A 14,342-nucleotide genomic window follows, 5' to 3' on the forward strand; every position below is an offset into this window, starting at 1 on the left:
ATCTGTCCGTCATCCGCTACAACACCGGATTGGTCGCTAGAGGACCACTTATATGGTGTAAACAGATTTCAACTTGTAGGAAAAGGTTAGCAATTTTCTTTTTCTTTTTTTGGGAATAAGAAGAAGATTTGTTTTATTTTAACTTTAGTTGAATAAATGCAAAGATAGAGTCTGTATAATCTCTGATATTTGATATATACTTATATTTTAACCTATATTTGTGCGTTTTCTCTTCGGTTTTTCAAGCTTGTTGTTGTGCTTAGTAACACACTCGGTACTCGCATACAGAGCTCAGTGTAATATTAACGTTAGGCAGTGTTTACTTTCAGCTAAAGTGGGCGGTTTGTAATGAGCTGAAGTTCATGGGCATAGAATTATTACCAATTCACTATTAACTTCCTACTCAATTAAATAATAGTTAACACTAGTAATAATGTTTATTTCAACTAGCTAACTCTTCAATAATAGATATTTTTGCACGTACAGAAGGCCTAAGAAGTTAACCCTGGATCATGAAATCAAGGTGAGATACAAATAAAGCTCTATTTCTTACCTGTGGCTTGGGGATAAATGTCAAGACGTTTCAAAATCTACTGATTAATAACAGAAATTCTTCTTTTAGTGAGGCTGTTTTCACCAAAAAGAATCCCTTTCCTCGTGAACCCCGGCGAGCTAAAAGCCATTACAGTCCGTCTAGAGCTAAGAAGATCCCCAAACAGCAGAAAAAGCTGGTGAGAGAACTCGTTTGAGAAAAGAAAGCGAGAAATTGGAAATGATTTGCAGTCACCAGGGTCAAAATGATGATAATTTGAAGCGTTCTTCATGTTGTGTCCAGGCACTGAGCCCTGTCCGGTTTACACAGTCAGCCAGTCCTCCAGAGTCTCCTCCTCACACTGCTTCTCTTATCCCAGAGGACCAGCGCTTCCTTGAAGGCTCGCACCATGTCCTTCTCTGTCCTCCTCCATCTGTAACAGGGCAGCAGATCTTCTCTGAATCCTGGCCCTCTACCGATCAGAGTTCTTCTCCTTCCAGCACTGATGTTCAACATCCATGTCCACAACACGCACTGACCAGTCAAATGCAGGAGCCTTCAGTACTGGCAAAGTACGAGATATGATGGAGAACCCTGCATTACAAATATGATTTATGCATTAGTGACAGTTTTGGGTATTATTACTAGGGGGAAAAAAGTGCATCTGGTTCTGTATAGTACTGTTTGTAACTAATATCATTAAGCTGCCTCCTACTGGGGATATTCATTTTGCCTTTTAAAATAACCGTGTATTCTCTATTGATAAACAAACTGTAATGCTTAATAACACTTTTTTTTTAATAAATAAAAGCTCTTTGAGATGAGTTAAGTGCTGCTTTAGAATATTACTGTTTTGTTTGAAAATCTCTGCTAGGTACATTGAGCGTTTCCGTTATGGAAGGCCACAAAGTCGTGGAGAGAGACAGAAGTTGGCAGTCGATGGAGCAAATGATCAGCCATTTTGGTGGATGTCCTCAAATCCTTCACAGCCATCCAGCTCGACTCCAACTCGGACATCTAAGGAATACTTTGGAGGTGTGTTACAGTGAAAAGCACTGGTCAGTCCCCAACAACATACAAATGTCATTTCCTTACAATTTTTCAGGGTTTTATTTTTTGGACAGTTTAATCGTGCAAACTCGTGAGTTTTTGGCTATAGTGCTCAACTTCTTTTGGGGTCTCCAGTCCACTTATGCAGAATTCTTTTGTCTGTATGTAGAATTTTTTTTTTTTTTTTTTTAAATGTCAAAGGCACCATGATAAAGAAGAATTAAAATCCATCCTGCAAGGATTTCATGTACTATGAATTAAAATTAAGTATTGCTTGAGTGAGCTAAAAACTGTTGGATATGGATCTAAGTTGGTTTGTTGGATTTCTTTACTGTTTTTACAGGATCATTTGAGTGTAGAAATGATGGCACAGGCAGCGTGCAAGACCTGCTCAGACATCAAGCAGACACTTCGCTTTCTCCCACTAGAGGCTTGCTTGACTCGAGTGCGCTTGTAAGATCTTTACTGAATCTTTCAAATTATTAATAGTTGTGTAGAAATAAGTGATGGACATTTAAAGTTATTTTGTAGTTGAGTACTTCAATGCAAAGAGTAATTAATTACTAGATATTTAAAATAAACAATGTCTTAAAAGTTTTGTTACAACTCTCTCACATCATATGCACTTCTCTTCATTTAGTAACAGTATAAGTAAGCTTATATACTCTGGTCATAAGCTGGTTGCTTATAAACACAAGCATTTCTGTAGATGACATTTAAATAACAATACAGTTATCTTACTAAAGATTTGAACATTTATGGTGTTGACATGGACTTGACCCATCCACCAGTATATGCTCGAGTAATAATTTCTCTGTCTGCAAGGATTTTCTTGTCAGCAGTGTTGGCACCCCAGTAGCCATGTCTCTGAAGTTAGAGATACTCTTTATACTGTATATTTAAAGGATTTTTATTCCTCATCTATTGTATATTCTATATTTTGTATTTGTCTCTTCATTTGATTTGCAGTTGATTTTTTTTTTTTTTTTTTTTTTTTTTTTTTTTTTTTTTTAAAGTAATATTAAAGGTTTTCAGGCATGTTTGGATGAGACTGGTGGCTAAATGTTGCCTCTTAGTGGTCCTAATCTGAAACACATCTGCCTTACATGTCCTTTGTTTGTAGGACCTAAAACGTTTTGGCACATACTGTGTTTAGAATTCAGCTCTGTGGTTTATCAGTCAAATGCCTTGGCATTAAAGGAAGAGAGCTTCTCTCCTCGGCTCGCTGCACTCGCACCTCGTGCTGTCGGTGTTCAGTGTCACGGTGTATATTTATGAATTCTTCGTAGACAGCACCGAGTGCAACCAGTTACGCAATTTAGGATTGCTCCTTTAGCACATTTGTGTTGTTTTGTTTGAGAAAGTGAAGCACTAACGTTAACCCTGGCGTTTGGGAATTTTAAAACATTCTTTTTGGAAGTCAAAATGCATACAGAATAATCTGGTCTTAGAACAGTCTCACAAAGGGATATTGTTTTTATCTGAAATGCCTCTACATATACATTATATATATATATATTTAATGTTGCATTATTCTAAGTTTTAGCACTGCAGAAAACTTTGTGAAGTTTCTATTCCAGTCAGTTGTTCCTCAAGCAGCAAACAGTCTGATACCTTTTTCAGGCAAAGTCCAGCTAAGCATACAGACACAAGACTTGAAATAAATCACCTGCATGGCAGTACTGAGAAAAATACATGCTCGTTAAAGGCTTCTAGCAAATATAAACTCGAATGTTGTGCTTGCTGTGTTCCAGGCCTTATCTGATTCCTCACACTGTGAGCAAGGAGAGCCAGAAATCCTTCAGCTTCAGGAGAGAGCCAGAAGACTTCTGCAGAGGAGGTACCAAACAATACACTGAGGTTTTTTTATTTACTGACTCAACCCGAGCTTCCAGCATACAAAGCTGTGTGTTCGGAGTTTGCATGTTCTCCCCGTGTTTCGGGGGTTTCCTCTGGGTACTCCAGTTTCCTCGCCCAGCCCAAGGCATGCGTTGTAGGCTGACTGGCGTTTCCAAATTGTCCGTAGTATGTGAACGTGTGTGTGATTGTGTCCTGCGATGGGTTTGCACCCCGTCCAAGGTGTTCTCTGCTTTGTACATTGAGTTCCCTTGGATAGGCTCCAGGCTCCCCGTGACTCTGTGTAGGATAAGAGGTACAGAACATAGATGGATGGAATAATATTAAGGCCAATGTTTAATGTTTGAGAGATATCTGACTGACAGAACTGAAAGCATTGTTTCCATCACAGTGTAGCCTGCATGTATGAAATACCATGACCCTGGTTATTTACAAGCATAAGATGATTGTGTGTGTGTGTGTGGTGTGTTTTGTTTGTTTTTTTTTCCTTTCTTTCTTTCTTTTTTTTCCCCCTCTCCTCTCAGTGAGCACTCACTGAGCAGTGGCTCCAGCAGCGTTCTCATCAGCTCTGAAGGCCTGGGCTGCTCTGACTTCTCCTCTCCGGTTAGTGTTGATGAGCCGATCCGAAAGCCCACAGTTCCCAGCTTGATAGATACAGCCAAATGTAAGTTCATACAGTACTACATAGCAACACTTATTTTTCACACAATCTTTATTCAAAGTGTTCACTGTGTGGTTTTTCATTTTCTTACTTAATAATAGCTGCCTTGTGTAAATTAATACTTATTTAAGAATTGCACAAACTATGGAGATGATTTTGTGCCAGGCTTGTAAATATAAATAATAAATGAATGATTTTGGATGAATTAAAATCCCACAGAAAATGTGTTGTATGTAGATTTTCTGATGTAGGGAATTTTTAAAATGATCTAATTTTACATATTTATTTATAATATCCATTAAAGTGGATTTTTTATCTAAGCTCGGCTCACTGTATTCATTCTGTCCTTCCACTAGTGATAACACCCAAATCCTTACTTCCTGCTGCCACTGCAAGGTTGGGGTCACAACCTCGGACTGAGGATGACATCTTGTTTCAGTGGCGCTTGAGGAGAAAGATGGAACAAGCCAGACAATGGAGTCACACCTCCTACCATAGTTCAGCTCTTCATCAGCCCTTACTGAGCAGGCTAGCATTGCAAGTAAATAAACAAATTCAAATTCAGTTATGATATTATAATTGCTCTGTTATTGCTACAATCGCTTTTTTTTTCCTCAAAAAACATAGCCTGGACTCCCTTTTACATCCGCACCCATAGAGGCGACTGGCAGCGTAAGCACCCCTACCTCCTGTCCGGTCCCTGAACCAGTGCCGTCCTCAGCCATCCAAGTCCACCCTGCATCCAGCATAAACACCAAGGTTGAGTCCATCACTCAGAGCCACTTGATTTCAGTTCCTCCGTGTGACAGAGAGAAGGGCCCTAAGCAGCCTCAGACAGCCCATTCCTTCCCTCAGCCCTGTCTCAGAGGACAGATCTGCTCTTCAGAGAGCTCACATGAACTGTGCAGTAAGCAGCAGTATTCCTCTTCTCCATCTCCATCTCCACAACCTGCTGAGAGCTCAGAGACAGATGGCTGCCAGGGACGAGGGGGCATGCAGACCAACAGTAGAGTGGAGGGGGAACGGGGCAAGAAAAATTCAGTGCCATTTACCCGAAAGAAGAAATCAGACAGGTTTGTTCGTTTGTTTTTGTGTTTCTTTTTTTAAGCTTTTATTTTGCGGAGAAAAAAATTGAGATCATATCACAGTATTTGAAGACACTTCTATTATACACAATATATTCCACGATGTATACATATGCTTACAAACTGCCAGCAAAACAGCAGTCACATTTAAAAGTAAAGTTTTAAAATTTATTTTATGTATAGAAAACTAAAGTAATGCTGAAAAAGTAAAAAATAAATAAATTCACTGTGTGAAAATAAAATGTATTTAAATGTGTAAAAAACAAAAAAACATTTTACCATTTTAAGGAAACAAAGCAGTAGTAAATGTTAATCAGATGATTTTTTTATTTTATTTCATTAAATAGTATATATAAAATGATATTGCATTAAGATAAGATAATACTTTATTAATCCCCAGATGGAGAAATTAGGGATATCATTACCCATGATGATGATCATTACCAATTTTCAATACCCATGATATCTGGAAATTTATAAATTGGTTCTCTAGTTATTGAAAACATCTTGAAACTAAGAATACTATTTTCTTATTGCATACAGACATTGTGCATTTAAGCCAATGAGGTGGTTTATTTTAGCAAAAAAAAAAAAAACTTAGTTGAATTTCTGTCCATATTTGGATTTTCTATGGGCTTGGGTATTAAATGGTTACTTTTTTGTATTGTTCTCGATATTTTTAAAAATAATTCTTCAAATATGAACTTGTAATGCTGTGGCATAAGAGGAATAAAAACACTTTGGTGTGTGCTGTTACTGGATAATAATCAACTTCAGGGTGGTAACTGTAACACCACTTCACACCAGCCCATCGTTGATTAGTTTTCTGTAACAGCACACCCCAAGTGTTTTATTTCCATACTTTTAATACTTCTATAAAGTCAATGGTGAAACAAAAATTGGTTGAGGGTTCTTGTGTTTTTGACTTTTAAGGGTTTAGGCAGATTTGACTTTCATGAGCAACAGCTGTCTTGAATATAAATCAGAAACAACTTGCATTCTTTTAGAAGATTTACACTCCTAGGACTTGCACAGAAGTGTATGTGAAAGTACAGTATCGTGCAAAAAGGCACATGCAAAGAAATGTGTCTTTTGCAAATGTGCCTTTTGCACTCAAAATATTAGAATAAAGAATTTATAATACAGAAATGTCGACCTTCTGAAAAGTATGTTAATTTATGCACTCAGTACTTGGTCTGGGCTCCTTTTGTATGAATTACTGCATCAATGCGGCGTGGCATAGAGGAAATCAGCCTGTGGCACTGCTGAGGTGTTCTGTAAGCCCAGGTTGCTTTGATAGCGGCCTTCAGCTCGTCTGTATTGTTTGGTCTGGTGTCTCTCATAGATTCTCTATGGGGTTCAGATCAGGTGAGTTGGCTGGCCAATCACCAGCAGATGACATGGCACCCCAAATCATCACTGACTGTGGAAACTTCACACTGGACTTCAAGCAACTTGGATTCTGTTCCTCTCCACTCTTCCTCCAGACTCTGGGACCTTGATTTCCAAATGAAATGCAAAATTTACTTTCATCTTCCCCATGATTGTGGTTGTGTACTGAACCAGACTGAGAGATTAAAGGCTCAGGAAACATTTGCAGGTGTTTTGAGTTAATTATCTGATTAGAGCTCTTCTCAGGTCGAAATTTCTGTATTATAAATTCTTTATTCTAATATTTTGAGATACTGGATTTTTGATTTCCATGAGCTGTAAGCCGTAATCAAGATTAAAACAAAAAAAGGCTTGAAATATTTCACTTTATATGTAATGACTCTAGAATATATGAAATCATTTAATTCACTTTTTGAATTAAATTACAAAAAACAGAACTTTTCCATGATATTCAAATTTTTTAGCTGCACCTGTAGTAGGAAATGAGCTGTAAGTTTTATTGAGATGTTGCAGAACCAGACACGGTTCTTCTGGAGACTTTGACTGTCACACTTGCTTCTTATTTTTGTAGCAATATCCAGAAGCCTTCATTGTGTTTTTTGCCTGAAAAGTGCCTCTTATATAATATGCTGCTTTCTTTACTGACATACAAACATTTTTCTGTAACATTTAATTTTGTTATAAAACTAATGTTTGGGATAATGTAGAAGTCATAAAATAAAAAATCTATAACTAAATTTTTACTAAAATAAATAGGCTGCCTAAACTTTTGCACAGTACTGTATGAAAAAAGGCTTTTCTGCTAGTCTCAGTGTACAGAATAATGAATATGTAGGCTGCATGCAGCATGTGCTTTCTATCAGTTCTGGTTGTACTGTACAGGCTGATGTGGAGAGGTTTGTTTTTGCAGGTATGTGAGGGACGGAGATGTGGTTGAGAGAAATCGGCACATTGTCAAGGCCAGAGACGCTCACGCTAGGGGTCAACAAAAGGTTCGCTCTGAAAACAAAGAGAATGCAGGACACAGAAAGAGTCAGAGATCAACACAAGGCGTTCGTCCACGAGATTCACCCTCACCGATACACAACGCTCTCGGCCAGGTCAGTGTGTCCTCTTCATCATCACAAATGGATCTTTTTATATTTTTACAGACCATTATGTATCCAAATAATTCTACTCATAGGAATTGAAAAATTGTAGACTTTTTGAGCAAGTCCCGTGTAAGCTTTTGTTTTGCTGGGGGTTTTTTTTGTTTTTGTTTTGGTTTTTTTCTTCTATGAAGCAGGACTTATGGGACACACTACATGTGGTACCAGCAATGACAACGTACAACAGAATACAGCTTTGCAATATTGAGTTTCCATTTTGATGTGTTTTGAAAACACAGAGAAGTTGATGAGAAGTTTGTTAAAATATTTTTTACATTAGAATATTATCCTTGACTTTCTCTGTAATTTCTCATTTGTCAGTTTTTTTTTTTTTAATTGTCCGTGTATATCTCACATTGCCCTACAAGGTTGTTTCCGAGGTGTTGTTTCTCGGTGCTGATTCACCAGTCCAACCTAGCACCCCACGCTCCTCCACCTCTCCCATATACACCCCTCCAGCCCATCCTCATTCCCCTGCACCGCCCCCTCAACGCTCATCCCAACCAAGTGAGGTCATAGGTCAGCTGATGCAGGAGGCACAAGGTGAGAAAGTTACGATCATGAACCCTCGGCTCCTTTTGGTTTCGTGACGTGTGTGTGTGTGTGTGAGTGTGTGTGTGTGTGTGTAAGGTCAACAGTGAGCACAGTTTAACAGTTTTAGCCTCCACCTGTTACAGCGGACAGCACCATTCTTTAAATAACAGTTTTGCAATGCAGGCACCTTAAGCTGTTTTTGTATTGCTGTAGTAGACACGCAAATACTGTAGTACAATAACACAATTTATAGATTATAGTACGACATAAATGGCTCCATTAGGAAAAAAAATATATTACAACACATAAACAAACTTACTCATAATAGACACAATGTCAAGTCAAAAAAATAACAAAAGGAAATAAAACACACAAAATAAGATCGTTAAAGGCAAAAGGCTCAATAATGTAGGTAGAAATCATTAAGGAAGATTGAAAGTAAGCTGACGTTCATTTATTCATCTTCAGTAAGGCTTTATTCTGGATCTGGAGCCTATCCTGGGAACACTGGGTGTGAATACACTGCATCAGGCACACACTCCTACACTCTACGGTGCACTTTAGTGTTGTCGGTCCACCTACTGGCATGTTTTTGGGAGGTAGGAGGAAATAAGAGACTCTGAAGGAAACCCACACAAACACAGGGGTACATGGGAAACTCCAAGCCAGACAGTAACCTGAGCTCAGGATTGAACTCAGGACTCTGAAGCTGTTCCTATTGTTTAAATTGTTTTAAATTATAAATGTGCTGCGGGGGTTTCCTCCGGGTACTCCGGTTTCCTCTCCCAGTCCAAAGACACGCATGGTAGGCTGATTGGCATGTCCAAAGTGTCTGTAGTGTGTGAGTGTGTATGTGATTGTGCCCTGCGATGGATTGGCGCCCCATCCAGGGCGTACCCCGCCTTGTTCCACATGTTTCCTGGGATAGGCTCCAGGTATCACAACTATGGGGTTATCAAGGGTTAACTTTATTTGATTTTCAAATGTCTCTTCAGGATCTCTTCAGGTAAATAAATACATGCGTTTTGGGGGGGTTTTTTTAAATAAAATTTATAAACTTTTACGCAGGCATAAACTGTTTCTCAAATAATGTCTCACTATAGTACAGGTAATAAAAACGCAACCTCCATTTTAGATTAGAAGTTACTAGATGCACAACAACTTTTTATTTGTTATCCCAAATTTTGTGTCCTAATACAGACTCGGATGGGCTGGAATTTGAAGACGATCCCTTACTCTTAGTTCTCCGGCAGCAGAGAAAGTGGGTGAAAGAGCAGCTCTGGTGAGAAAATATATTTTATACCTTATTTGGTAATGAATACATCTATAAACGTTGTGCTAGATGTAGGTCTCTATACCATCTAAAATGTAGTTATATGTCAATTTGTTTGGGTTTTTTTCCCCAGTGAGGTTGACATGATGCTGGAAAAATTCCATGAAGACTGATCTACTGTGACCAAGAACAGTGCACTTAAGCACACAATCATGTTTATTATTGCAAATCAATACACTGTGTATTTATTTTGTGTTTGCAAATGGATACGAATGTGTTTACACTGTAAATAAACCATTTTGGAAAAAAAAATATTTATTTGAAGACTATGATAATGCAGCAGTTAAATTAGTGCATAGAATATCATAACTCGTATCATATAGTTAATACTTACAAAACAAACATTTATTAAGGAATATGTACAGTCATGAGCTCAACAATAATGATTTGGTTACTTATGAGACTGATAAAGTTCATCAATATCTGATATGTGCAACTGTTATCAAACAATGTTTAGAACATGCTGGAAAATTTGAGATGGATTCTGAATTTGGATCCGGTGTCTTCAGTGTGCCTGGAAGCCTAACGTTATTAAAATGCTGAACAAAAAGGATTAATGATATGTCGTTTGGCTTGGTATCAAGTATGTTTGGAATTGGCCTTTGGAAGTAGTACCAGCTAGCTTTCATGAAAGAGGAAGGTTGGTCTGTTTCTCCTGATGCTCATCCTTTTGAGAGTGATAGAAATGCATCTTGGGACAGAATTACATAAATATTAGAAGGTCCATCTTCTTGTCTCCCTGTCAACATCCGTGGAGGGTCTTTACACTTCTGGTGGTTCCGAGTGTGTAGGCGATTTGGCATTTTCAGCCTTCAGCAAAGGGGCAGAAATAACAAGCGTTCCCTCTGGTGACACCGCACACTCCAGTTTCATGGCGTCCACTTCGTTTGGGATTCGGTACCTTCGGTTAAACTGCCGGGTCACTAATCCAGATCCGTCCTGCAGCCGAGACAATTTACACCACATGTTTAACAAAGGTAAGGATTAGCTTTCAAAGACATGCGTAGTTAAATGTACAGTAACTGTAAACAAGAAGAAGCAGCTTTTATTCGTCACATGTACATTACAGCACAGTGAAATTCTTTTCTTCGCATATCCCAGCTTGTTAGGAAGTTGGGGTCAGAGTGTAGGGTCAGCCATGATACAGCACCCCTGGAGCAGAGAGGGTTAAGGGCCTTGCTCAAAGGCCCAACAGTGGATAACTAAGTCATCCGGTTGTGAGGGTTAGAACTGACCTTTCTCTGTTCGTGTTTTCCCTCGACCACAACATAGTTGCCTGTGACTTTGACCATCAGCTCCTCAGGACTGAAGTGTTTCACATCAAGTTGCACAGTAAATCCATTCTGGTCACAAACAACCTGCATATAAAGATGTGATGAACTTTCTGGGCTGTATCAATATGATGTGCATCGTCATATGATGAACTGTTGCTTTAATTGCTTGAATGTTTGGGAGGTGCTTGGGACAGACCCTCTGGGATGCTTATACAACAGAAACCATGGATACAGTTAATAAAGTTCCTGAGTAAGACTACACACACACACACACACACACACACACACACACACACACACAGGTTTTTCTAACGTTACCCATGACATTGTAGTTTTTGCTCTGGAAATATTTTAGACTTGTTTAAGGCTTGATCATATCAGATGTCCCAAACACTCAAAAAGAGATGATGGTTAATGGTTCTAGCTTTCTAAAGGGGTTTTACTCGGAAACTTACATCAGACAGATAAAACCAAAAATGTTTTAGGGTGCCAGGTTTAACCTTGTTTTCTACAAGAGTACAGCAAAATAGTAGCTTACATCACTAAATGTTACCATGCATCATATACTAACGTTAATATCATACACTGTGAGAAAATCTAGTACTAAATTGTACCCTTCTTTGGGATGGTACTCTCAATGGTACACCTTTTGTAATGTTAGTATCCTTTACATGATTTAGATAAAAATGGACTGTAATTAGGTTTTTAGAGTAAAGCTTTTACAGGTACACTATATAATGCAGCTTTCTAGGTAAAAATGGTACAGTAGGTGTAACTTAGAGAAACAAGGAAAGGTACAATTTAGTACCCTTTTTTCCCTTAGTATGGAGTTGTAGACATTCTGTTTGCAGTAGAAAAAAGGTTCTTCATGGTTTCCTTGACTTAGTGGTTATTCTAAAAAGGTTTAATATGCAACATGTAAATGTTCTCCAGAGGGACGAAGTGTCTTTTTTTTTCCCTGACAGTATACAAAGTGAAGAAACCAGGCTGGCTATAGGCAGCATTCAGTAATCACTACAGTGCTGACCTGCCAGTAACAAGCAATATTCCGCTAAATGCTTTTGTTTTTGTGTGGGGTTTTTTTACACAAATAATTGTATTCCTGGTTCCTGCACTAGGTACATGCTTATTATTACTACTATTATGAATAATAATAATAAATATTGATATTTATTCCCTGCTGAAAAAAAACCCAATAGAAACCCCTCATAGAATTTTTAATGGTTTTAATGGTTATAATGGGAATTGTATTGGTTTTAATGGAAACTGTAATGGTCCCTGTGGATCTCTACAGGTAATTTGTTACCTTCTATTGGTGGTATGTTATATCTAGTGGATACCATTAAGGACCAATAATGATAATGGTTTTAATGGTTAGCTGGTGGTTTGTAATAATATTTTGTAGTGGAAACCATTTTCTCTCACGGTTTCTAATGTGTTTTTTTTTTTCAGCAGGGTTACTATTGATTAAATATATTATTTATTAATTTTGTGATGTATATAAAATATGTGTGTGTGTGTATATATATATATATATATATATATATATATATATATATATATATATATATATATATATATATCATTGCTATTATTTCTTATATACCACAAGTATTCCACTCCTTTGAATGCACCCTGAACTGCATGCAGCTGCTATTTCTACCTCCACTGTAATGTAAATTACATCTGAGCCTACCATTCCTGATTATGGTGTCATATTTGTACAGTTAGGTGCAGACATGTGTATATTAGGATGGTGAGTGTGTTGTGCTGTCAGAGATGTGTGTGTTGTGTAAGTATCGTGTTGTTACCAAACACCAAGAAAAAATTCCTAATACATGTACATGTACATGGCGAGGGAAATGATTCTGAAAGGTTTTTCCACATGTCCATGTTCAGACTGCATTCTGAGCGAGTGGAAGTGAGCAGTTTCACCCACCTGTGCGGCTCCTGTGTGCTCTTTAACCGGGACCAGCAGCTCGGCTGGGGTCCAGGGGTAAGATCCGAAAGTCCCCCCGGAGCGAGGCAGCAGAGGCGGCAGAACTCTCTCCCAGGGGATCCCGCTCACAGGTATGGTGGGAGGCAGGTCGAAATCCATCTTCAGCAGTAAAGAAATCAAATAATGAATGTTTGGGGTGGGGGGGATGCTGGTTCTACACAGAGCTGGTGAATGAAAACGCACTGGTTATGGTGCGCAGTAAAAATGAGTGCCCTCCTGATTTAAATAGCTCTCCACCCCTCAGCCCCTTCACAGACTGCATATGTCTTCCGGAAACAGATTACATTTCTTTATTATTTATTTCTTTATTTAGCATGGATCTACGTCTGACAGATTCATATGTCTTTTCCATTCAAAAATTCAGGCATGTTTGAACTTACCTCTGAAATATGACTTGTCTTCTGTGATATTATTATTATTATTATTAATAATAGTAATAATAATGATCTGGGTACTGGAAAGACAGGGATTACTCCTCTCTCTTCTCCTCTCTGCAACTCTCCCACATGGAGCTTTTACACCCCTTTATGTAGCCTGTGATGTGTCCGGATTATGTAAGCAGATTGATTTGGTAACAGGTTTATGATGATGTTCATTGGCTTTATTTTGGATATTAAGCATCCCCAGGAATTTTAAAGGTTATATATATTTTTGAAGGATACACGGCGTGTGTATTTAGCTCTATGTTAAACTTACAGCTAGAAAGAAATGAAGGAAATGTGCTTAGGTCAATGTCAAATAGATCTTTTATTTTAATCCTCGAGAATGTGTTTATGACTTTGATTCATATGTAGATCTATAAAATAAACTAATAATCCAACAGAAGATACACTATATGCCCAAGAGTTTGTGGACAGATGACCCTCACATTCTCCAGACTTTTGCCACACAGTTGGAAGCACCCTATTGTATACAGCTTTGCTGTAGGTGGATTAATTGTTAGCATGTTTGCCTCACACCTCCATGGTCGGGGGTTTGATTGTGGCACTGTGTATGCGGAGTTTGCAGGTTCTCCCCGTGTTGCAGGGGTTTCCTCCGGGTACTCCGGTTTCCTCCCCCAGTCCAAAGACATGCATGGTAGGCTGATTGGCATGTCCAAAGTGTCTGTAGTGTATGAATGGGTGTGTGAATGTATATGTGATTGTGCCCTGCTCCCTGGGATAGGATCCAGGTTTCCCAGCGACCCTGTAGAAAATGGATGGATGAAACCAAGATACCCAAACCTGCTCCAGCATGACAATGCCCCTGTGCTTGAGTGTCCTGCGCAGAGCCCAACCCCACTGAACACCACTGGGATGAACTGGAACACTGACCGCACCCCACCAGTGTCTGATCTCACTATAATGCTCTTGTGGCTGAATGGACACAAATATCCAGCCATGCTCCAAAATCTAGTGGAAAGCCTTCCCAGCAAAGGGACTGAATCTGGAATGGGATGTTCAACAAGCACAAGGTGTGATGGTCAGCTGTCCACAAA

At 38.7% G+C, this 14,342-nt stretch overlaps 2 protein-coding genes across 5 annotated transcripts; one reads left to right on the forward strand and one right to left on the reverse strand.

Annotated features, from left to right (window-relative positions):
• On the forward strand, positions 1–9,836 carry proser3 (proline and serine rich 3). 3 transcript variants are annotated; one of them, XM_053647842.1, is made up of 14 exons: positions 1–85; positions 487–523; positions 623–731; positions 836–1,104; positions 1,407–1,567; positions 1,926–2,035; positions 3,337–3,422; positions 3,964–4,103; positions 4,457–4,641; positions 4,728–5,173; positions 7,488–7,677; positions 8,094–8,268; positions 9,460–9,541; positions 9,666–9,836. In XM_053647842.1, the coding sequence occupies exons 2-14, from the start codon at positions 513–515 to the stop codon at positions 9,703–9,705; spliced, it is 2,004 nt and encodes a 667-aa protein (XP_053503817.1). In that variant the 5' UTR covers positions 1–85; positions 487–512; the 3' UTR covers positions 9,706–9,836. The 3 variants fall into 3 exon arrangements, with proteins under 3 accessions (XP_053503817.1, XP_053503815.1, XP_053503816.1); XM_053647840.1 differs by lacking the exon at positions 1–85 and having other exon boundaries at positions 97–523; positions 608–731; XM_053647841.1 differs by lacking the exon at positions 1–85 and having other exon boundaries at positions 97–523.
• On the reverse strand, positions 9,715–13,380 carry hspb6 (heat shock protein, alpha-crystallin-related, b6). Of its 2 annotated transcripts, none has more exons than XM_053647848.1 (4): positions 13,246–13,380; positions 12,806–12,964; positions 10,828–10,950; positions 9,715–10,531 (listed from the first exon to the last, which is right to left on the reverse strand). In XM_053647848.1, exons 2-4 carry the CDS (start codon positions 12,962–12,964, stop codon positions 10,355–10,357), a joined length of 459 nt encoding a protein of 152 aa, XP_053503823.1. In that variant the 5' UTR covers positions 13,246–13,380; the 3' UTR covers positions 9,715–10,354. The 2 variants fall into 2 exon arrangements, with proteins under 2 accessions (XP_053503823.1, XP_053503824.1); XM_053647849.1 differs by having other exon boundaries at positions 12,806–13,029; positions 13,246–13,363.
• Positions 13,381–14,342: the final 962 nt, after the last annotated feature.

This window comes from Ictalurus furcatus, chromosome 17 (assembly GCF_023375685.1).
Source record: "Ictalurus furcatus strain D&B chromosome 17, Billie_1.0, whole genome shotgun sequence".
NCBI classification, from domain to species: Eukaryota; Metazoa; Chordata; class Actinopteri; order Siluriformes; family Ictaluridae; genus Ictalurus; species Ictalurus furcatus.